Source organism: Sphaeramia orbicularis, unplaced genomic scaffold (assembly GCF_902148855.1).
Source record: "Sphaeramia orbicularis unplaced genomic scaffold, fSphaOr1.1, whole genome shotgun sequence".
Lineage (NCBI taxonomy): Eukaryota > Metazoa > Chordata > Actinopteri > Kurtiformes > Apogonidae > Sphaeramia > Sphaeramia orbicularis.
The window spans coordinates 10,984-37,140 of record NW_021941645.1 but is presented as its reverse complement, the minus strand read 5'-3'; the positions used below and the strand labels follow the sequence as shown (position 1 = coordinate 37,140).

Here is a 26,157-nt window from a genome sequence, read left to right as displayed (position 1 = left end):
GGACCGTGTGGCTTCTCCTTCAAAACCAAGAGCAACCTTTACAAACATCGCAAGTCCCACGCCCACGCCATCAAGGCCGGACTCGTGCCGTTCTCAGAGTTAGCTGTGGCTCGCAGTGGAGACCTGGACCAGGCGTCGCCGGTGGGTGAGGCTGAAGTCCACTCGGACGGAGAGCAGAGTACGGACACAGATGAGGAAGGTGTGGAGGGCTCCACCATGTTGACGGACAAAGACAGCCCTGTTCCACAGATCTCCTTTGACACTGACAAGAATACAGGTGATTTCACCCACACGTCACATCTACATCCAGGTGTGGAGCTCCAGTCATCGTACTCTGGATACGATCAGACCAAAACATATGAGTATTCACATCCTTGCACACATAGCTATGACGAATTTCTCATTGTCCCTTTGAACTTCAGATTAACATTCTCGTTGGTTAAATTTCTCTAGCATCACTCGGCTGAGGCCACACCCCCACAGGTAGTCAGCAGTCAGAAGGTATGGAGGACTCCAGCTAGCATCATCAAGTTCCTCTCAAACTGGGCTTATCCGGGTTTCTGAAATCACGAAATAGAAACACAATCATAACCAGGAGACTCAAGTCCATGTAGATGCTGTTTATGGTGGACACACCATGAGGAGCATCTGAAACACTTTAGCTAAACATTGGTCTGATGCAGTAGCTTAGAGTTAAAGTCATTTTTACAAAATACATATTAGCTGGTGACAGATGTGTAGGATCCTGTAGTACTGATATGTTTTCTAGACAAGCATTCATCTGATGTCAGTTTGAGGATGTCATGCCTCGTTCATCCTTTATGATAAGTTTTCAGAATTTGCGTAATGACCTCATGTGACCATATCTCTGTTCACCTCTTTCTCTTCTCCTCAAGTACCCCCATGATTCTTTTTTCTTCTTTTGTAACATCTTGTAATTGGTTTGCGATTCTGAACCAAAAAAGTGCTTTCACACTACAACTGAACTGAACCATGGTCCAGTTTGATCCAGACTGATGTGGTAGAATAAGACTCTGCTCTTTGGTCCAGACCAGGAACTGGAGGAGGTTTCAAACCGTCAGTGTTGGTTCCGATCAAACAGAAAAGTCTCAAACAAATGCATCTTGCAAAAGCATCTTTGAGTACTTAGAAAAGCGCTATATAAAACTGATGTAGTATTATTATTATTATTATTATTATTATTATTATTGTTAAATGACATATGAGTGAAAGCACTAACACATGTAGTGTCCAACACTGGTACCTAAAGTGGAATCTGTTTTCTGTTGTACTTGTCTTTACTCTGTCGTGTCTCTGTTGGTGCAGGTGGTGTGGAACCGGCATATGCAGATGCAGCTGAAGAACTGTCTGTGGGCTCAATGAAAGTGCCTATTCTTATTGTCCCGAAGTCTGGAGGAGTCCCCGTCACCGGTATGGAGTGCCCACCCTTTCAGGAGATGAAGGGGTCGCATATGTTGGCGTCACAGGCTGGAGGGAGGGGGCATTCACTGGACGACTCTCCCACCATCAAACAACGCCTGGCCCTGAGGCTGAATGAGAAAGTGAAAGTCCAGGATGCTGACTCTGCTCTGTCCCAGTCCCTCAATCTCCTCAGTCCTCACAGCAAAGGCAGCACAGACTCGGGTTACTTCTCACGTTCTGAGAGTGCAGAACAGCAGATTAGCCCCCCCAATACTAACGTCAAGACATATGAAGAGATTATGTTTGGTCGGACTTGGTACTACCGACCCTCCAGACCCAGGCAGTCCATTACAGTCGGTATGGCCGGGGCGGATCCCACCAGTCTAGCTAGCTTAAAGGAAACTGGTGCTATTCTTGAAATGGGGAAGATAGCTGAAGATCATCCATGTTTCAGGGGGGATGTAGGTATATCAGGAGATCCCAAGCAGTATCCAACGGGACCTTGTCAGAGCAGCACTGGGCTTCTAGAACCTCCAACAGACTCTGGTCCTCTTATCAGGAGTAATTCAATGCCAACTTCCTCCCCTCCAAACCTTAGCGTGCCACCAGGGATTCGAGGCAGCCACTCCTTTGACGAGATGATGACTTCAGATGACGTATTTTATCCACCAGGGCTACGAAGGCTCAGACGACAAGGTGCTTTTGAGCATTCAGCCAATGAGGCCCATGTAGGAGAGGCTGAAGGCTATGGACACGTGCCCAAAAATTTAGCTTCAATAAGTATGAAAATCAGTGAACGTGGCCTTCACGGTACTAAAGTCAGTATGTCGGAAATAGCAACGAGGAAGAGGAGAAAAGAGAAGAGTGTTGGTGATGAGGATGACAGTCCTGGGCACTGCGATAGCAGCTGCAGTGGTTCAGTGGAAATGATCGGCGAGTATGACTTTAAACAGAGCAGTCTAGATGGGTCTAGAGGGACTCCGACAGGGAAGGGGTCTCTACACAGCATCCACAGCCAGTCAGACAGCTTTGACACCTGTGCCAGCATGTGTTCTGAGGACATCGCACTTTTCACCGACTCCGAAGGCCGTAAGACGGCCGGGAACGTGATATCAGTCATTCAGCACACAAACTCCCTCAGCAGGCCAAATTCATTTGAGAAGTCAGAGTCCTTTGAACAGCCCGGGTACCAGCCCTCCGATAAACCTCTATCCAGCCAGTACTCTGAACAGTCGGACACTGAGATCTTCGAGGACGCGCTGAGTCCCGAGTCCGTCCTGTTGAGGAATGAAAGCATGGAGCAGCAGCTGCAGAGTGACAGCGACCTGGCCTCCCTGTCATCTTCATCAGCAGCAGCGTCACCTGGACAGCCTTATCACATCTCACATAAACTGGTCCGTCAGCCCAACATCCAGGTTCCAGAGATCAGGGTGACGGAGGAGCCCGACAAGCCCGAGAAAGACTCCGAAGCTCCCAAAGAAGCAGAGAAGCAGCAGCCGCATGTGGAGGAGTTTCAGCTTCCACAGAGGAGCGACACCCTCTCCCAGATGCCGTCGGAAAAACTCCCGCCTAAAAAGAAGAGGCTGCGCCTGGCGGACATGGAACACTCATCTGGAGAGTCCAGCTTCGAGTCGACCTGCACCAGCCTGTCCCGCAGCCCGAGTCAAGAGAGCAACCTGTCGCACTCATCGTCCTTCTCCATGTCGTTTGACCGAGACGAAGGCCTCAAGTCCGTCTCACCCACCAAGCAGGTACAAATCAGGGCTGGTTTAACGTCCATAACTGGTAGGGGTGGACCACTTCACCTAAACTGATGTTATGAAATCTAAAGGATAGCTACTGCACATCACAAATAGAGACACTAAGTGTTCAGTAAATTCCATTAAAGGTTCAATGTGTGAGATAAAGCCGACCAAACTAAAAGCTAAAGAGCTTGTATCAGGTCGGTCTTTCCTGAACGTCTGTATTCATAGAATGATGACTAATACTCCTTAACTCTGCACCATCTGCCATAAAACGGAACAAAAGATGAATGAATCCCTTAATGTCACAACAGGAACCACTCCCTCTGTAGATGGAAACTTTAAAACACAACGATTCTTGTTTTCAGGTGATGCTCCACTAATGAAAATATTATTATGAAGTACATTCCATTTCTGTACTCGTCCTCCTAATCCTGATACATTGAACCTTTAAGACATAGTTTCAGATCCCTCCATTTCATGTGTTAGTGGTTTTAAGGTCAACTCGTTTACATTAACACCAGCTGGACTCCAGTCAATGCAGTATTCAACTACATTCATATTTTAGATGGTTTGTCCTGCAGAATCTGCTCATCTTTCTTTTCAAGAAGCTAAAAAAACACCAGTAGGATTCCCAAGATCACACAAGAATCCAGACCTGATTTACCACATTCCCTGAATGAGTGTTTAGGGTAGCTCATACCTCTTGTGGTATAAATGGTATCGTCAAATCATATCACCCATTCTTACCCCCTGGTGTTGAACTAAGGGCCACAAATCTTCATTATTTTAGTTCAGCACCTGCAAAAGTGAGTACAGTTCTAATACTAATGTGTTCTCTGTCATATTCAGGATGAGTCGGTAGCTGCTGTCGGTGGATCTAAACCATCAGAGTTCCTGACGGTTCCTGGCAGTGGTCATTCCAGCCACCAGCAGAGGGAGATGAGGAGGTCTTCATCAGAACAAGCCCCTTGTACTTTGCCCACCGAGCTGCCGGAAATGAGAAGCAAGTCCTTTGACTATGGAAGCTTGTCCTCATCCAGACAGGGAGAACTGTACTCCAGCGCTTCGGCAATGAAGGAACGCCGACGTGGATATCTAGTTCGACAGGTGTGGGATAAAGAATCAGAATTCAGAGGAAAAGTAGACTCAAAAAGTAAAAAAAAAACAAGATGATGGCATTGGGAACTTTAGGTGTCCTAATACATACCCATGCAACAAAAACAAATGTACACAGTATCATTTAGATCAGTGGTTCTCAACTGTATGGGGGGTGAGGGTGCAAGTAGGCTCCTGATGCCATTAGTGGGGCTTGGTTCAAAACTGATTCCAGTTGAAACTACCAAGATCTATGAAACCAAACCCATGTCCAGATTGTTTCTCTCACCTTCTTGACAGGTGTCGCTGAGCGTTTATCCAGAGGCCGTCACCCAGGAACCAGTAGGTGAGGTGTCAATCAAACAGGAGAGTCTGGAACATGTGATGTGGTCTGGTCCGACAGGCAGTGGCCACGGCGGTGACGGTGTGGGCAGAACCAAGAGAGTCGGTAGCGCAGGTAAGAGGTTTTCGATACATAACAAGGCTGAAGATAAAAGAACTACAGTCTGATAAGAATGTGTGTAGACTACGATCTACATCTGACTCATTTCTGATTCTGCTTTGTATAAAGGCGTTGGATCTCATCAGCACCAGCAGCACCTCCTCCAACAGAGCATCAGTGAGGACAGTCTTCAAGATGAACCGATCCACATCAGGTGAGGATGGAGGAACCTTATGAAGAACCTCAAATATGTCACATTATGGAACGTTATAGTTCACTGCATGTATGCTGTTGCAGATAATCTAGAACCTTTAAAAATAAACATTTAATAAAAGATGGCAGTTGTATCAAACCTCAGATGATAATGAAGCGACAGGAAGTCTAAAAACACAACCATAAACTGAGAGAGATGAAAACACAGAAGGCATCACATCAACACTTCATGGAACATCTGGAAAGTTCAGGCATAGATGCTCAGGACCAAGCTCGACAAGAAAAAATGATTCTGTACAATATAGGATCTTAAACATAGGTTCTTCATCATATTTCATGTCACGGATCCGTTCATCCCAATTTTTAGCTTCTATACCAACCAACCAGAGAAGCTAGAACTAACACAAACATGGAACTTCAAACTAACTGTACCTCTAGTTGTTGCTGTTCTACATGGGTTTTTGACTAATGGTCCTTCATTGATGGTAGGTCTCAGCAGTACCGCCTCCAGACCCAGGGCTCATCATCCGAAGGAGAACATCCAGGCCAGGAGGTCATGAACAAGGACATCATCCAGCAGTACCAGGGCGGACACCCCTTCCTCTCGTTCCAGCAGCCGAGCCTGTTCTGGAGCCAGGAGTCTGGTCCAGTTCCCAGGCAGCAGCTAACCCTCCAGGCCCAACAGCAGCTCCAGAAACTCCACATCCGATCTTCACCTGGACACCCACTCCACAAGCAACAGCAGCCGCATTCCCTGCAGCCCGTCCACGATCAGCAGCCTGAGGGGAAATGTGAGAACCTGAGCTCTCAGGTCTACCCCTTTGGATCTCGTGCATCTCCTTTGTCCCAACAGCAGCACTTCGGACCTCTGTCCAGCTCCACCTCAGGCTCCATGCTTCTCCAGCAGATCCAGCCTATCTTTGCCACCCAGAACCTGGGTCCTCAAGCCTCTCTGCCTGGTATGCTGGTTCCTGTTCGCATCCAAACTCATGTGCCATCGTTCGGTAGTATTATGTACACCAGTGTTAGCCAGTTGATCCACAGCAACGGAGCACCAGGGGTGGGATCAGCCGGACTTGGAGCTGATGGTAGCATCGTGTCTCCTCCAGTTGGTGTTCTGAGTTCCAACAAAGCACCTGGAGGGATTAGTGGAGGCATCAGTGGATCAGGATTCAACTTGTCGCACTTTTTAGGACAAACTGGAGGCTCTGTTCTAAGGTACCCGCTCTGGAAAGTACCTGATTCCCCATCAGAACCTCAAATGAACACAGGTATCCCATTATCGCTAACATCAGGAACCATATCTACCACCGACGCCTCTGGTTCTGGCGCCGGAGGAGGGAAGCGCATGCTCTCACCAGCCAGTTCTTTGGAGCTTTTTATTGAGACCAAGCAGCAGAAGAGAGTAAAAGAAGAGCGAATGTATGGACAGATCGTTAAAGAGATGAGCGCTGTGGAGTTGAGCGGAACTGAAAGCAGCGCTAAGATGGACAAAGGTCCAGGCAGATGTCGCCAGTCGTCCCTGAAGACCGAAGGCTCTGTGGACGAATCTGAAAGGATGTCCTCATCTCCTCCGATGTCCGACTTCCCTGTCGCCACCAAGATCACCATTCCTGTTCGGTCGTCTGCCCCCCACCCCCCCGACATGCCCCGGGCGGAGAGCTTCACCCCTCCCCTCCAAATCATCACCGATCACTCCCCGATGTCAAGTGGGCGGGATTCTCCAGAGGATCTCGATGTGGACGATTCAGCCGCTGAACCAAACTCTAGTCCTCAGTCCATGGTGTCGTCAAACGACACCGAGGACGCCGATGCCACCAAACCGCCCACCCACAGTAAAGTCCCTGTTAGCATGTTGGTCCAACTCGCCGCCAACCCGAGCGCTGGACCGTCTGGAGCAGGAGGCCAGATGCTGGTGACGGATGTGGCGGAGGTGCAGCAGTTCTTCCAGTTCCCCAGCCTGCGCACCATCAGCAGAGTGAGCTGGTGTTTCCTGAACTACACCAAACCCAACAGCCGCCCCGCCTCCGAACACAGCTCCGCCTACAGCTCCTGGTGCGTGAGCTCGTACAACCCCAACCCGCTGAATCTCAGCACCAAGGCGGCGCTGGCCCTGCTCCGGTCCAAACAGAGGAGGACCACCGACCTCATGTACACCACCGCCGCCATGTCTCCGCCCACTTCGGGGAAACTGGTGTCATCAGTGGCCTGGAAGCTGCGGTTCGACCAGGTACGTGACGGGTTTACGAGGAAGCATGAGATAAGAAAAAATGACATTTACAGCAAAACAATGATAGGAAGAGAAAAATAAAGGTCAATATTAATAGAAGAACAATATGTGAAATGAGTGGCGTCGACGTCCTTTGGCCTTTTATTGATCAGATAATTCACTGTTCCACATTGATCCTGTATCTGCTGTTTCTATCTGTTCCTATTATTGATCAATTCATTGACTGACAGAACTTACAGGATAGATCTGACTGTCGTTTTGTATATTTCTTAAATTCTCATGTAGAAAAGTGAGTTTGATGAGATTAGACTGAACTTAATTGATTCTTCTGGGAAATGAAGGTTCAAGTAGCAAAACAACATCATATGTACAGATACAAAAAACAAAACAGGAAATAAGAAAATAACAATAATAACTGTACAAGAAGAATTAAACACACTACAAGTATTAGTTATTATTATTATTGTTGTTATTATTTTATTTATTATTATTCTTCCAGCTGAAGCCGGAGCTGATGCCGGTCGAAGTCAGTAACTTTGGGAGGAAAATGAAGGGCGTGGTGTCGTGGGAGCATTCCAAGGAGGAGCAGGTGGAGAAGGAGGTGTCGGTCAAAGCTCCACCCACCGCTGCCGAGCCCACCCGCATCAAGATCTTCGAAGGCGGGTATGTCCAATCAGTGCACAGCTCAGTCTATAGGTGACCAATGACAGTGGCTGACCTTTTATAGTCTTTATTCCACCAGGTGTTCATGCTAATGCTAATACTAATGCTAATAGTAACGCTAATATTAATACTAATTCTAATACTAATACTAACACAATAGTAATACTAATGCTAATACTAATGCTAATGCTGACACTAACACTAATAGTAATACTAATACTAATGCTAAGAGTAATACTAATGCTAATGCTGATACTAATGCTAATATTAATGCTAATGCTGATACTAAATGTTAGTGCTGATACTAACACTAATAATAATACTAATGCTAATACTAATAATAATGTCAATACTAATACTAATACTGAAACTAACATTAATAGTAATGCTAATGCGAATGTCAGTACTAATGTTAATACTAATGCTAAAACTAACACTGATACTAATACTAAGACGCTTTGGAAAGTGTCTGCCAAATGCATAAACATAATACAGATAATAACACCAATAGTAATGCTAATGCTACTACTAATGCTAATGCTAACCCTGTAATTGACTGCATTGTCAGGTGGACTGTATGTAAGTATGAGGGTCAAACTGGATCTCTGAGCCTGTGTGTGTTTTTTTTTCCCAGGTATAAATCTAATGAGGACTACGTGTACGTCCGTGGTCGTGGTCGGGGTAAATACATCTGTGAGGAATGTGGGATCCGCTGTAAGAAACCCAGCATGTTGAAGAAACACATCCGAACGCACACTGACGTGCGCCCCTACGTCTGCAAGTTCTGCAACTTTGCCTTCAAGACCAAAGGTAGGGCAGCATTTACCCACTATGCCCTGCAGGAACTGAACACACAGCATTTACCCACAATGCCCTGCAGGAACTGAACACACAGCATTTACCCACAATGCCCTGCAGGAACTGAACACACAGCATTTACCCACAATGCCCTGCAGGAACTGAACACACAGCATTTACCAACAATGCCCTGCAGTAACCGCACATACAGTCTAGTTCCATTAGATCACTGATAAAACTCACGTGTGGACTTTGATTTGGGTCCATGACCTTTGATCTTCAGTGACCTTGAAGGGTCAAAGGTCACCAGTGTCTCCAGTTCAATACTCTTCCTCTTCTTCTTCTTCTTCTTCTTCTTCTTCTTCTTCTTCTTGTTTGTAGGAAACCTGACGAAGCACATGAAGTCCAAGGCTCATATGAAGAAGTGTCTGGAACTGGGCGTGTCCATGTCCTCAGTGGACGGAGACACAGAGACGGACGACGCAGGTACGCAAGCGCCGACGCCACGCTCACAGAATATACATAGAAAATACACACAAAATACACACAATATACACAGAAAATACACACATAAATACACACAAGTCCTGCTCGTGACTGAAGAACTGTTTTCTTTTCTTCGTCTTCGGTCGTTCTCTTCCAGACGTCACAGACGAAGGTCAAAGGTCGTCGGAGAAGACCCTCCGCGGTCCCATGACCGAGCATCAGTTCTCCGATGCCGATGACTCCGATGGCGGCGAAGAAGACGGGGAAGAGGTGGACGACGAGGACGACGATGAGGACGACTACGACGGAGACTCCACCCCCAAAACACGATCCCGCTCCACCAGCCCCCAACCCTACAGCCTGCCCTCGCTGTCCATCACCGCCATGGCCGCCTCCCACCAAGACCCGCCCCTCTCTTATCAGTCGGCATCCGATGTCCTGGGACACGCCCACAGGCCGCCGCTGTTCGGCTACTTCACCACTGTGCCAAGCATCCAGATCACCCCCCAGGCCCCACCCACTGACCAGGCTGAGTACCAGCGAGGCCCCCAGGGGCCCCGCCTCCTAGCCCCGCCCTCCTCCTCTTCCTCCATGGACGAGGACCTCCCTGTCCCCTCGCCAGACCTGTCCTCGCTGTCCCGCCTGTCCTCGCCGGGCCTGGACCTCCCCAGATGCCCCTCCCCCGTCTCCCCCTCGTCCTCACCGTCGTCCCGCCGGTACCTGTCCCCGCATCGCGACCTGTCGCCGAGGGCGGGGCATCTGTCTCCGCACCGGGACATCTCGCCTCTGCGTCACATCTCCCCCAAGAGGGACGGGGGTGCGGTGGGCGGGTACCGACGGGACCTGTCCCCCCGGAGGGGACACCTGTCCCTGCTGTCCCCCCTGTCCAGACCCATGTCTCCGGGTGGGCGGGACTACAAGCGCGACCTGTCCCCACGAGGACGCCACAGGGGGCTGATCAGACCACTGTCCCCTCGCCGCGGACTCCACCCACACCTCATCCACCAGAGGTAAACCCCAAGGCACCATGGGACGTCCACCATGTGGACCACAGTGTCCCCCTACTGAAGGTCTAATGTGGTCTGTTGTGGTTCTGGTCTTATAGCCAACAGGGCGGGACCCGGAGGACCAGCCACCACAGCGGACCGACGGCTCCCACGGAGCTCGGCATTCTGGGACGCCGCAGGACCAGCGCAGAAATGGACACGGTGAGACGTGAACCACTGAGGACCTGGGTCTGGTTCAGTTATGGGTTTGACGGACAGTCCTATCAGGGCCACGATTGGACAAATGGTTTTAGACGATTTTTGAAATGACGGAAACTGAAACGTTTATCGACAGAATCCAACCCTCGACTTTGATCTGGGGTTGGGTTCATTCGATTGGTCGACAACACATTAGGGCAGAGGTCTGATTGGCTGAGGGGGAGGGGGAGAAGTGGGCGGAGCATTGGCTGAGGGGGAGGGGTTTATGAGTTCATCTGCGTTGGTGTCATTCATTTATTTAATCATCTTCATTTCCTGGACTGACCCTCTGGACCCCAGACCTGGGTTTGAGATCTAAACCTGGGTCTGAGGTCCAGACCCGGGTCTCAGATCCAGGATTGGCTGATGGTGTGACCTCATATCTGGTTGTTTTCAGGATCATGGCCCAGCTTCGTTGTTGCCAGGGGAACGCGACCCTGGTGGTAACCATGGTAACCAGTGCAGTCCTCCTCAGCAGCTGCTGTTCAGTCACCTCCCTCTTCATTCTCAGCTCCAGGTATCGACATTCAAACGTTCGTAAACAACAGCGTGATCAAAGCGCCGTCGTGACGCTAACCCTGCGCTCTGACCTCTTCCAGGTGCGTTCTCCATTTCCCATGATTCCCATCGGGGGAATCCAGATGGTCCAGTCCGTCCCGCTGTCGGTCGCCGCTCCTCTGCTCCAGCAGGAGGCGCCGCCGTCACGCACGCTTCTGCAGAAGAGCGCCTCGGAGGAGTCCAACGGCACCGACGCCGCCTTCCAGCACTTCAGCACCTTTCCCGAGGGAGGAGCACCAGGAGAAAGAGGGGGACGGCAGGAGTCTTCATCGCCGTCCGAGAGGGAAGGAGGAGGAGCCGGGGGAGGAGCCAGGCAGGAGCAGGAGGAGGGCGTCCACACCTGCACCAAAGCCATCGCTTCGCTCTGCATCGACTCCAAGGAGCCTCCAGAAAAAGGAGGTGGAGCAGGAGGAGGAGCCCACAGCCCTTCGTCCTCCTCCCCTCCTTCTCCTTCCTCCTCCTCTGACTCTCAGCATCCTCAGCGTTCGCCGCCCATCTCCACGTCGCCGCCGTCTCATCACCCTTTGCCGTCACCGGGCGTTCAGCACTTTAGGCCCTCCCACCCGTCGGTGGCCTCCTCCCCTCACTCCTCCTGCTCCCCCCCCCACGCCCCGCCTCCATCTGGCCCCGGGTCAGAAACTGTCCCGCCCCCGACATCGTCCAAACGGGAGCGGGAGGCGGAAAGCACACGGAGAAGCAGCGACGCGTCATAGTGTCGGACGTTTGGAAAATAAGAAACGATGACGTGCAACAGACGTGGACACACTTGAAAAATAAGAACCAATCAGACGCTTCCAACGCAGTCATGTGGTCATGTGACCAGGTCATTAAAACAGACGCTGATTGGACCAAAAGTACTGATCTGAAACCAACGTCCAGTCTGATGGAACAGAAAACAGCAGCAAATATACCATCAGCAGACCTGTCCCATAAATGCAGCGTTAATTCAAACAGGATTCAGTTCAAAGTTTTCTGATGTGAACTGGTCACATGTCCTGGGTAAGCTCCACCTTCACCCATAAGCAGATGGGATAGGCTCCGCCCCCATGACTCTAATGAGGATGAAACAGGTTCAGAAAATGAATGAATGTTAAAGTCATGAAGACAGACTTCTGTAGAACCTCGTACCTTTGTAAACATGTTTGTAAACATGTCAGCTGTGGTGGGCGGGGCTTGGTTCTTCTTCTCCAGTGTTGTCCACGTCCGTTCCGTCGGTCCAAGGCGGGCGGTGTTCAGGTGGATATGGCATCTTCGTGGGCTTTTCTTTCAGACTGAAGCAGACCCGCCCACGCTGCGCTCCCATTGGTCGAACCGTAGGTACGTCTCTGAACATCTACAGGTGTGCCTTGGATTTCATCTGTTCTCTGTTTGGTCTGGTTTTCCACACGGATCCAAACAGAGCGTACATGTACATACAGCTGTCAGCTCTGGAACTGATGCAACCCCACCCACTAGAACCCCACCCACCCAACAGAACCACACCCACCCACTAGAACCCCACCCAACAGAACCACACCCACCTTAACACCACCCACACAACATAACCCTACCTACCCACTATAACCCCATCCTTCCTCCTCCTCCACCTCCTTCTCCTCCTCCACCTCCATGTCCTGTGCTTTGGTTTCCTTTTTCCTTTTTTCTTATTTTTTTCGGACACCTTCAAGTCTCGACCATCGATGTGAACTTATGGATATTACTATTACGTACGGTTGCACTAAAACATATTTTTATATGAGTGAAATTTAAAAAATGGCTTTTTTGTGTACAGCAGCGATTCTATAATACTATTTATTATTATTGTTACCATGTTTCATAAATTGTACATTTTTTCTTAAATGTCGTGGATGCCTTTTCTATGTAAAGCATGGGTTTTTGCTATCGCTGACGTTAGGGCAGGATGTGTCCTCTGTAACATGGCTTTATATGTTCCACCTCTTTCTATCCTTTGGAGGTTTAATATAATATATACCCATAGAATCAGATGTAGTCCAGTATTTAACCAGCATATGCTCCAGTATGTAGACTCTATTAGCTCCTATCTATCTGCACTCCTGTAGGGGGACGTTCTCAGTAGGTTCTGCTCGTTTGCTTGTACATTCTCCGCTCTTTGCCTGACACCCCCCCCCCCCCCCCCCCACGTTGTGACCTTTATTCCTCTTTTTGTTGTTTTTTTTTTTACCTTCTTTTGTGCTAAGACTTCTTCTCTGGTTTTTACGAGACTTGCTCTCAGCATTAAGCGAACGTTCATGCCTTTGGGTTTAATCCCTTTTTTAACCATAACAATAATAATAATAATAACAATAAAAATAATAATAATAATAAAAAATAATAATAATCAAAGTCGAAGCCTCCGTGGGTGTCAGACATCGATGAACAGCCAAAACATTCCAGTCCATGTAAATATCCAGTCACGCACATGTAGACGCTCACTTTTCTTTGGCATCGATGCATATGGATGCCCCCCCACACACCCCCCCCCACCCCCACCCCACCATGGACAAAAGGATGTGAACACATTGGGATTCAAAACAATAATGACAAATGTCATCCATTACATTTATAACAGGATGAACATGGACATTTCTGAACTACATGGACATAAATCTGTGGACACTTCCTGTCTCCAGCTGTCACATGACCTGGTCAGGAGGATCGGATGCAGAAACATCAGTTTAATGGTAGATGTTTCCTCCTCAGTCACATGACAGTAGATGTTAGATGAGGACAACATGTTCCGATAACAGGCCACTTTTAACTGGCCTGTTATATGTACGCATTAGAAGCTTTCAGCGTGTATATTTACACCAAATACAGTAACACGCCATTAGCGCGATTAGAGTGGCTAGTGCGATTAGCGGTTAGGATTAGGGTTAGCGGTTAGAAATTAGCACGATTAGCAGTTAGGGTTATGGTTAGAGTTAGGGGTTAGGTTTAGGGTTAGCAGTTAGCAGTTCATGATTAGTTGTTAGGGTTAGCAGTTAGGGTTAGGTTTAGGGTTAGGGGTTAGGTCTAGCGGTTAAGTTTAGGGTTAGCAGTTAGGTTTAGGGTTAGGGTTCGCGGTTAGGGTTAGGGTTAGGTTTAGGGTTAGCGGTTAGCAGATCGTGATTAGTGGTTAGGTTTAGGGTTAGCAGTTAGGGTTAACGGTTAGGGTTAGGTTTAGGGTTAGCGGTTAGGGTTAAGTTTAGGGTTAGCAGTTAGGTTTAGGGTTAGTGGTTAGGTTTAGGGTTAGCAGTTAGGTTTAGGGTTAGGTTTAGGGTTAGTAGTTAGGTTTAGGGTTAAGTTTAGGGTTAGCAGTTAGGTTTAGGGTTAGGTTTAGGGTTAGTAGTTAGGTTTAGGGTTAAGTTTAGGGTTAGCAGTTAGGTTTAGGGTTAGAGTTAGAGTTTGCGATTAGCACAATTACTAATTAGCAGCTAGCACATTGACACACCATCAAATGGCGTTAAATAACATGATAGGATGAAAATGCGTGCATATAACATGCCAAATGCAATAAACTGTCGCCACATACAATGCGATTTCATGAGATCAGTCTGATGAGGAAGAAAATTATTATTTACAGTCAGAGCAGGACAAATATTAGTGACATTTAGAGGAAGAGCAGTTAAAAACAGAGTCAGGGAGAAAAAAATGTGATCTAAATTCACTCCAAACTATCTGTGAGCCATTTTAGAACCAAAGAGAGGAATTGAACCAAACTAATGATATCTATCCCATAATATCAAACTCTGTTCTAACATTAGTCCTTATTGTTTTGGATCCCAGACCCCTGTTAGAAAAGAAACACCTAGATCCAACGGGTCCACAGACTGATGGACACAGACTGGTGGACACATAGTGGACCAGTTAAATATGTCCACAGTCTTTGTCCGTTTTTGGACGCTCCCATCGTTGGTCAAACCTTCACCTGTTAAATGCACCTTATTTTCAGTCCAGTCCCAGAAATAAAACAGGTTCAACTGGTTCAAATGAAAGTGTTTGGAGGGAAAACTGCTCTGACATCCCATAATAATAATAATAATAATAATAATAATAATAATAATAATAATAATAATAATAATAATAATCGTTTATGCTTTTCTCTCCTGTTGATCCCTTTCGTAGCTAAAGCAATATTTGGCCAAACTCTTGCTCACCAGCAGGACTGGACTTGTTGCCAGGCAACAATCACGTTCTTTAAATCCTCAAATCAGGAGCTAGGTGGCGCTGTCGGGGCTGCGGTGAACTCAACACTTTCCTCTGTTGTGGGCGGAGCCAGGCCGCCGCCCAATCAGTGTGTATCTGTATTGTGTATCGGTGTGTATTCGACCAGTATATCCTCTTCTTCTATGGACTTTTTTCTATTTGGATCCTCCCTCTGTTATGGACACGAACGACGGCGACGACGACGGCCATGACGACGAAGATGACGATAATGATGACGATGATGATGTCTTTAAAATCTGTCTCTCTTTCAGAAATATCAAAAGCACAAGTCATTGTATAGAAATGACAACAATACAAAAAAAAGGACAAAAAAAAAACCGGTATCCGTGCATATAAAGGGTAACTGTGTGATGGTGTTCAGTGGAATTCAAACCAATATCATGTCCGACCCCAGGAGACGAGGAGTCGCAGTAACAGTGGAACATGGATTGTGTTTTCAAATAAATCTGAATAGAATCAACTGGTGTTTGTGTTTAATGAACAGTATTTCAACTCTGACCACTGTCTGCTCTGTCCACTCTGAGTCCAAGACATACATCTGACTGAAGAAATGGACCCTGGTGGTCCCTGGTGGACCCTGGTGCATGTGGTGCAACTGTATTTAACTAGATCATCAATGAATGCAGGAAATGGGCTTTCTGCACAGCCCCACTACTTCTGAACTTCAGGTGGGTCTGTTATTTCCCATCTTTCATTATTGGACACACTGATTAATCCAGGTGTGCCTGATTAATCAGTCGTCACAACAAGAAGTAGCAGACACACCTGGATTAATCAGTGTGTCCAATAATGAAAGACAGGAAATACAGGAACGACCTGAAGGTCAGGCAGTAGTGGGGCTGTGCAGAGTCCATTCTCCTTAGAAACTATCAGTAGTATTCATCTATTGACCCTTTGCATGTTACGTCACACTCTGTTCATGCCGCAAACCAGCGCCATGATGGACAGCGGAAGTGCCGGACGGCACACTGGACACCAAACCAGCTAATATAGAATCTGATCTGAACGTTCTGGTTTTTGTTTGTTTTTTAATCTTGCTTTCCACGTCCAGTGGTCGCACACAACAGTTCCATCCATGGTTTCAGCTGGTTCCAGACAGAACCTGGATCTGATGGACCTGATATTACAGATAGAACAGGCTCTGTCTGGGTCCAGAGCATTAGCATTAGCTCCACCGAATGCTAGCTAGGTGGTGGACTGGGTTAACTGCTACGAGCCACTGTGTTCCAGTGTGTGTCATCAGCCCCTCCAGTATTAGCTCTGCTGTTCTAGTGTCTGCCTTTGGACCAGCTCCACTGTGTTCTATAAATACTGTTCTTGTCCTGATGCTGTTCCATTTGACGCTCCATTTAGAACAGAATGGAACAGATCGTGTGCTTTAAACTCCGGTAGACTGGAGGATTTTGCTAGATCCGTAAACACATCAGGAGGCAGAAGGTATGGGTCGGTAGCTAGCCCAGCGATCACTAGCTTCTCCAAATAGCGTTCTTTGTGCCGTCCAGTAGGTGAGTCATTTCGCAGGACAACTCCAAAACTTAGTTTTCAGTGATGGTAGCCATAATCTGTCGCTCATTCATTTGTTTCTTGTGTTGCTTTTGCCGTCCACCATGGCACTGCACCCCTAGTCACATGATAACTGTGACGTTGGTGCAAAGGGTCAGTGGAATTAATCCTAGTACTCCTTGACCTGAACCCTGAGGGACTCCTCAGAGATAGACGTGTGCAGAAAACTGAAGGCTTAGGTAAAAGTTTGATCCGGTCCTTGTCCTCTGATCGTCCCATGTCTTCATGCATGTTTCCAGGTTCATCTGGTTTATTTACTTCTGTTACATCAGAAATGGAAGTGATGTCACAGGTGGAGTTTAAGACGAAACAAACATGGGGTACAGTAGTAGCACAGCTAACGCTGATGTGTTCAACAAGACAAGACCAGACGTGTGGACGTCATTACGTACGTACAAACTCTGAAATCAATCCGATAAAGGACTGAAATGTCTAAACCAGGGTTTATTTTTTACGATCCGAACAGAATTCTGTTTTTGTGTCTTTAATGAATGGACTTTGAAGACTCCGAATACCGACTCTTCTGTCTGATTTTGAAGGGTTTCCTGTCATTAGCCCTGTCCCACATACGTCTACCTGTCATTAGCCCCGTCCCACATGTGTCCACCTGTCTCCTGTTTATTGGACACATCTGGGTCGCTGTCGTCTTCCATTAGTCCGTCCCTCTGTCCATGCGTCGGTGAGTCTTGCCTTTGATTGGATGTGATCAAGCGAGTTATTTTGGTGGTGATCAGTGTTTGGAGGAACCACTTTCATCAGGAGGGGTGGGGGGTGGGGGTGGGGGTAGATCTCCCCTGAGACGCCCGCTGTGTCTTCACGTCTCATCATCCATGAGGCGTTTGTCACCGTTTTGTTTGTACGTCGAAGTCGAACGAGAACAGGAAACACATGAGCGCTGATAAGGACCTGACAGCTGTCAATCAATCAATCAGAACCTGGTCCATCCACTGATCCTGGACTTCCCTTCTTCTTCTTCTTTTTCTTCTTCTTTTTCTGGACCACCTCTGCTCAGAATAGACCAGGGGGTCCAACATAAGGTCCAAGTCCAAATATTAGACTGAACCTGTTCAAGGACACGTGTCCCTTTGGTGCATCCACAGTCCCACCCCTTTTCATTGTGTCCAATGGGACCTAATTTTGACCATTTAAACCCAATAACTAGTTCAGAAATGTGATAATTCGTAACCCCTGGTTCAGTCGTTTCAGTCCATTATCGGATTTATTTCAGAGTTTGTACATATGTAGTGACGTTGAATCCAACTTCCTGTCATTTTTAAAACATCTGTTTTTGTTGAACACCTGTTAGCATTGGCCACGCTAATGTGGGAGCTAATAAAGCCCACCGTGGTTGTTTTTGTCTCCACCCCTGTTGTGACATCACTTCCATTTTCTACAATGTTTTTTCTTTCTTTTTTTTTTTTTTTTTTTTTACATGTTCAGACATAACAGAACTAAATAAATCCGATTACCGGGTAAACATCCATGAACACGTGAGTTCTGCGTCTCTCCAGAACCTTCAGAGTTTTTGTTCGTGTTTCTACCTCAGAGGAGTTCCTCTGGGTTCAGTCCTTGGACCACTGTCATTCACATACATTAATAATATGGACCAACATGTGTCTAATGGGAACTTTGACCATTTGTTGATGATACACTCAAATATATGACCTAGAACCACACACTGACAGACAGGAACACTGGAACCATGTTTTTAAACAACCATTAAAAGATGTTGATGAACAGAAAACAGGTCTGTACCTTTACAACAACCACTCTGTTCTATGACTCAGACAGTTGGTTCTTTAGGGTTCTCATCCTCACAGTGACTCACTACTGCCTCTAGTGGTCACATTCATCCACGACCGACCATGAAAGAAAGTCCCTTCATATGTGTTCAATCCATCACATGGACATTCACCCACCTGGACTAGAACCACTGTAAAGAGGATTTAAGAACATATAGAACATACAGATCATGTACAACATATAGACCATATAGAACTTACAGAACATGTAGAACATATAGAACATATAGAACATGCGGAACATATAGAACATATGGGCATTCACCCACCTGGACTAGAACCACAACATATAGAACATACAGAACATATAGAACATACGGAACATATAGAACATACAGAACATACAGAACATATAGAACATACGGAACATATAGAACATACAGAACATGTAGAACACACAGAACACATGAACATTCACCCATCTGTACTAGAAGCACAAGATATAGAACATACAGAACATATAGAACATATGGACATTCACCCACCCGGACTAGAACCACTGTAAAGAGGATTTAAGAACATATAGAACATTCAGAACATGTACAACATATAGAACATGTACAACATATAGACCATATAGAACTTACAGAACATGTAGAACATATAGAACATATGGGCATTCACCCACCTGGACTAGAACCACAACATATAGAACATACAGAACATACAGAACATATAAAACATATACTCATAGGTTTTAACTGTTTTTTATATCATGAACTTGTTCCATAAACATCGAACCCAAATCCTCCATAACTGTCAGATTTAAATGCCATGTTTGTAAATAAAACATTTATGATTAAAAAACAAACAAACAACATTTTCATCCCAGTTTTAAACATAAAACTGACATTTTTATGAAGGTCACATGGTAAAAAACAAAACAAACAAACAAACAAAACAGACTAATGCAGAAGGAAAAGCTGCAGAGCCCAGAGGTGGAAGGATGTGGAGGTGCCGCCCCCTGTGGACCTCAGTGGGTACTGCAGGACAGAGGAAAACTGGAAAAAAAAAAAACCGACTAAAAACCAGCAGGAAACAGACAAAAAAAAAAAAAAAAACCAGAGGAAAACAGCCAGAAAACAGCCAAACACACACACACACACACACACACACACACACACACACACACACACACACAAACAAACGGAAAAACAACAGACAAAAAACAGCCAGAAAACAGAAAAAAAAAAAAAAGTCAGGAAACAGAAAAAAGTTTGCAAACACACAAAACAGACAAAAAAAAAGCCAAAAAGACAGCAAAAAAATGAAATAAGATTTTTTAAAAAAAGTTACATTGTTATTATAGTATAGTTTATTATTATTATTATTATTATTATTATTATTATTATTATTATTATTATTATTATTATTATGGCCCAGTGTTTTCCTGCTGCACTACTCCAGTTTGTCCACTAGGGGGCAGTGTCTCCATATGAACTTCATTCTAAACTCGGGTTGGGTTTCATCTGTTTTCAACTGTTTATCTTTAGTTTATTCTTTTATTACAGTCAAGTATTATTTGTTCTTGTTATGAATCCAATGTTTTTGTCTCTTTTTGTTGCTGTGGGTTCAGTTTGTGTCTAAGATAATGTTCAGGATTTATGCTCAAACATTTATTCATTCATTCATTCATCTATTCATTCATTTACTCATGTATTCATTTATATATTTATTGATTTACGTATCTGTGTTTTTATTTCACTGACATGAAGAAAAATTAAACACCTTCATGTCTCATATTCGTTTAGATTTTATTTTCATTTTCTTCTCTCTGTTTTTTCTTTCATGACCTTTTTTCAGATTCTTTTTCTGCTGATTATTTTATTATTAAAAAACTCCTTATTGTTTTTTTCCGTCCTTGGCTTCGTCCAAAGGCTTCGTCTGAACAAACATCGGCTCCTTCTGTCGTGGATAATGTTTGCTTTTTTTCAGACTGTGGATGAGTTTGGTTTTTGGCAGAACGCTGTGTGGTCACATGATGGTGGTTTGACGTCCGTCTGTTTAAACAAACATTAACTTTGGTTCATAATCCAATAAAAAAAACAAAACAAAGGAAAACCATGACTTCACAAACAGAGGGTTTGTCTGAAATCTAACTCTAAAAAAACCCAAACAAACAGAATCTAATCATCAAATAGTCCTTGGAATGAATTTTATGGAAATTATTTCAGTTCTTTGTATTCTGTTTTTTTTTATACCACAGTGGATCTGTGTAAAAAACCTTAAACACTTAAAGGGTTAAAATCCCTTAAATATGACGATGATCAAATATGTTTGCTTTCTGATTGGAGGAGTTTTAAATAATAAAAAAAAAGAACATCTAATAGAAGGCGGTGTTTTTAGAAGGTGATGATCATCTGTTCACATGGACGATGAAAATAAACCAAAGACATTTAAATGAATGTTTTAATAAATGAATGTTTTAATGGAATTCAAATATTCAACCAAATAAATACAGAGGAATAAAATAGAACACATATACACGCAGCAGCAAAGGCTCATGTCCACAACAGCTACAAAGACATTTAGTTTACCTCAGGTTTAACTCAAGTTTAACTTGAGTTTAACTCAGGTTTAATTTGCGTTTACCTCAGGTTTAACTCAAGCTTAACTCAAGTTAAACAGAAAAACAGACTAATATTTGTGCCCTCTGGAAAACAATGAGGAAAAATGAATAAAACAATCAACAACATAATAGTGTTAAATGTTAAATGTGTCAGTGTGTATTTTTACTCATTTGGTCAAAGGATGTTAGTGTAGGAATTTAACACTGTTTATTATGGGATGGATTTAGTGGACGGATCAGAACTGAAACAATCAGACACAAATGAACAAGTGTTGAATTCAGTTCAGATACAGAAGGAGATTCATGTTTGTGGATTCACCGAGAAAACCACAGAAGTCAGATCACATTAAATCAGATCAGATCACAGACCCCCGTCTCTGCTGCTTCCATGGATTTCTTTGTCATTTTCATTACATATGTTTCCGTTTTTCACTCTAAAAGCATCTGTTACTGTGATAAACCTCCGATAAATGAACTGTTTGTTCTTTTCTTTGGTTCAAACTTTACTATTTCCTTTGTTTTTTCGCTTCAGCCTCGTGTCGACAGATGAAACGTTGTGGGTTTTTCATTGCCAGTTGAACTGGAGTTGAGACTGAAGTAAAGTTTGGACTAAATAAACAGGTGAATAAACGTCTGTTCATGTGGGAAGGGTTGGAAGGTAAGTGAACGCACCATAAGGGCTGAGCTTTACATGTGTTTTGTAGTTTATTTACTGGATAAAACCTCGGTACCTGAACGCACCGTGGTCCAGTCCCAGACTTCGGGCCCATTAGCGTCGCTAACATTAACCCTTCGCTTCAGCGTCAGTGAAACGGACATAAACACAGACTGAACATGGACACGACGGCTGAAGGACTGAAGGATTGGACTCTGGTTCTGGTTCTGGTTCTGCTGGTCCGCCTCAGGTCTGGGCTTTGACTGTGTGTCGGCTTCGTTTTTCCAAGAATGCCGCTCTGCGCCTTCTCTGTTTGATCGTCTTCGTCCTCCTTGAAGCCTTGTTCCTCCTGAAGAAGAACCGGGACAAACACCTGTATATCAATCAATTAATCAGTCAACCAACAAAGCAAACAAACCAACCAACCAGCCAGCCAACTGACCAACCAACCGACCAACCGACCAGCCAACCAACCAACCGACCAACCGACCAACCAACCGACCAGCCAGCCAACCAACCAAACAACCGACCAACCGACCAGCCAACCAACCAACCGACCAACCGACCAGCCAGCCAACCAACCAACCAACCAACCAACCAACCAGCCAACCAACCAACCAACCAGCCAGCCAACCGATCAACCAACCGACCAACCGACCAGCCAACCGACCAACCAACCGACCAACCGACCAACCAACCACCCACCCACCCACCCACCCAACCAGCCAACCAACCAACTGACTGACCAACCAACCAACCAACCGATCAACCTACCACCCAACCGACCAACCAACCAACCAACCAACTGACCGACCAACCAACCACCCAACCAACCCCCCAACTGACCAACCAGCCAACCAGCCTACCAACCAACCAACTGACCGACCAACCAACCACCCAACCAACCCCCCAACTGACCAACCAGCCAACCAACCAGCCAACCAACCAGCCAACCAACCAACCAACCAACCAACCAACCAGCCAACCAGCCTACCAACCAACCAACCCCCCAACTGACCAACCAGCCAACCAGCCAACCAACCAACCAGCCAACCAGCCTACCAACCAACCAACTGACCGACCAACCAACCAATTGTCTTTCCGTTGCCATCGTTGAATGGTGTGTTTGTGGTCCTTACTGTGTTTGTGGTTCTGTGGAGCAGAACCTGGTGCATTCACTGTCCCGTGGGTCGGTGCAGAGGCAGCGGTCCAGGTCCCGTTTCAGCCGGACTGAGCCGAACCCGTACGGAACCACGTGACTGAAACAGAAACACAGAAACACCAACGTCAGCTCTGAGTGTTGAACTGTTGTAAACACACTTTAACCCTCCGCTGTCCAGGTGAGTATATGAAACAAATATATACACATTTCAAAACATGTAAATGCATAAATATACACATATATAAGACTGTATATATTTATACAGACTTATATATGTATATATTTATACAGACTAATACATGTATGTATTTATACAGACTAATACATGTATATATTTATACAGACTAATACATGTATGTATTTATACAGACTTATATATGTATATATTTATACAGACTAATACATGTATGTATTTATACAGACTAATACATGTATGTATTTATACAGACTTATATATGTATGTATTTATACAGACTAATACATGTATATATTTATACAGACTAATACATGTATGTATTTATACAGACTTATATATGTGTATATTTATACAGACTAATACATGTATGTATTTATACAGAGTAATACATGTATGTATTTATACAGACTTATATATGTATGTATTTATACAGACTAATACATGTATGTATTTATACAGACTTATATATGTATATATTTATACAGACTAATACATGTATATATTTATCAGACTAATACATGTATATATTTATACAGACTTATATATGTATATATTTACAGTGGTGTTCTAAAATATTGGATCACTGGTGTTTGCTCCTGTTGGATTCTGTTGGTTTCTGTAAACTGGCTTCAGTCTGCTTTGGACCAACTCTATATATAAAGTGTCATGAGAGAACTTTTTGTTGTGATCTGGCGCTATATAAATAAAATGTGATTGATTGAGTGATTTGATTGGTTTTCCCCTTTAAGTTGCTTTGGAAAAAAGCGTCTGCCAAATGCATAAACTTAAACATAAACACTTGTCCACTCTTCATAAACTGGTGGTTTATTTGTTCCACAGTCTGAATGTCCCTTTGTTTCCATTAGAAAAGGTAAAAGTAAAAGTAAAGGGTAAAGGGACTGAGAGTATTTCACCTACTGATGGATCAGTCCAGTCATTTTTTACATTGCACTGTAATATTTAGTGCCCCCCCCCCCCCCCCCCCCCCCTTGGAAAAATATCTAAGGAAACTCTCTGGAATGATCTTTTTAGATCTTGGAAGGAAATCCAAGAACACTATGACAGAAAGATGCGCTGCTGTGATTGATTCCAAGTTCATTTTCGGAAGTCATACTATAGTCTTACGAAAAATGCATCTTTCAACGATGTTAGTCACCACATGAAAAAAGTTTTTAAATCAGCCTGAGACACTTGATGGAGTGTTTATTATGATCTCAGGAAATTCCAAAATAAAAATTTACACATATTTCGAATCATGTCCAAAATGTTCATTTTCGGAAGTCATACTATAGCCTTTTGAAAAATGCATTTGTGGACAGTTTTTTTGACCACCTAAAAATTGTTTTTAATCAACCCGAAACACTTGAGAGAGTGTTTATGATGATCTCAGGGACATCCTAAATCAAAATTTAGATATATTTGAAATCATGTCCGAAAACGTCCGAAAAAAACATATATGGAAGTCATAGTATAGACTTGTGAAAAAGGCATTTTTGGATGATTTTTTTGACCACCTGAAAATTGTATTGAATCAATGCGAAAAAAAAATCAGAAAGTGTTTATTTTGATCTCAGGAACAACCTAAATCACAATTTAGACATATTTGAAATAATGTTCGAAAAGTTCATTTTCGGAAGTCATACTAAAGCCTTGTGAAAAACGCATTTTTGGATGATTTTTTTTATTTTTTAAATCAACACGAAAAACATCAGAAAGTGTTTATTATGATCTCATGAATATGCCAAATCAAAATTTAGACATATTTGAGATCATGTCCAAAAAGTTCATTGTCGGAAGTCATACTATAGCCTTACGAAAAACGCATTGTTGGGCAATTTTTTTTGACCACCTGAAAATTGTTTTAAATCACCATGAGAAAAGTCAGGGAGTATTTATTATGATCTCAGGAACATTCTAAATCAAAACTTAGACATATTTGAAATTATGTCCAAAAATTTCATTTTTGGAAGTCATACTATAGTGTTACGAAAAACACATTTTTGGAAAAAATTTTTGGCCACCTGAAAATTGTATTTTATCAACCTGAAACACTTGACGGAGTGTTTATTATGATCTCAGGAACATCCGAAATCACAATTTAGACATATTTGAAATCATGTCAAAAAAGATCATTTCTGGAAGTCATACTATAACCTTAAGAACAATGCATTTTTGGACGATTTTTTTTTGGCCACCTAAAAATTGTTTTAAATCAACCTGAAAAACTTAAGAGAGTGTTTAGTATAATCTCAGGAACATCCTAAATACAAATTTAGACATTTGAAATCATGTCTGAATAGTTCATTTTCTGAAGTCATGCCTAAGTCTTATGAAAAATGCATTTTTGGACGATTTTTTTGATCACCTAAAAATTGTTTTAAATCAACACGAAAAAAATTAGAAAGTGTTCATTATGATCTCAGGAACATCCTAAATAAAAATGTAGACATATTTGAAAGAATGTCCGAAAAGTTCATTTTTGGAAGTCATATGCCTTACGAAAAATGTATTTTTGGACAATTTTTTTGACCACCTAAAAATTGTTTTTTATATAGCTGAAACACTTGAGGGAATGTTTATGATGATCTCAGGAACATCCAAAATCACAATTTAGACATATTTGAAATCATGTCCAAAAAGTTCATTTTTGGAAGCCATACTAGAGTGTTATGAAAAACGCATTTTTGGGCGATTTTTTTGACCACCTGAAAATTGTTTTGAATAAAAAAAAATAAAAATCAGGGAGTGTTTATTATGATGTCAAGAACATTCTAAATCAGAATTTAGACATATTTGAAAATTTTCCGAAAAGTTCATATTCGGAAGTCATACTGTAGCGTTGCGAAAAATGCATTTTTGGACGATTTGTTTGACCACCTGAAAATTGTTTTAAATCAACATGATAAAAGTCAGGGAGTGTTTATGATGATCTCAGGAACATTCTAAATCAAAATTTACACATATTTGAAATTATGTCAAAAAATTTCATTTTTGGAAGTCATACTATAGTGTTATGAAAAATGCATTTTAGGGTGATTTTTTTTGACCACCTGAAAATTCAGCCTGAAACACTTGAGGGAGTGTTTATTATGATCTCAGGAACCTCCT

The 26,157-nt window shown here is 44.0% G+C and overlaps 1 protein-coding gene across 1 annotated transcript; it reads left to right on the top strand.

Moving 5' to 3' along the window:
• Positions 1 to 6: 6 nt before the first annotated feature.
• On the top strand, positions 7 to 13,464 carry hivep2a (HIVEP zinc finger 2a; the record flags this gene model as incomplete). The annotated part of the gene is made up of 13 exons (XM_030130527.1): positions 7 to 277; positions 1,327 to 3,173; positions 4,017 to 4,274; positions 4,563 to 4,719; positions 4,834 to 4,918; positions 5,407 to 7,147; positions 7,647 to 7,810; positions 8,445 to 8,620; positions 8,990 to 9,094; positions 9,252 to 10,104; positions 10,200 to 10,302; positions 10,736 to 10,855; positions 10,938 to 13,464. Coding segments are annotated over 13 exons (6,552 nt in total), but the record flags the coding sequence as incomplete, so codon positions are not given.
• Between the last annotated feature and the right edge of the window lie 12,693 nt (positions 13,465 to 26,157).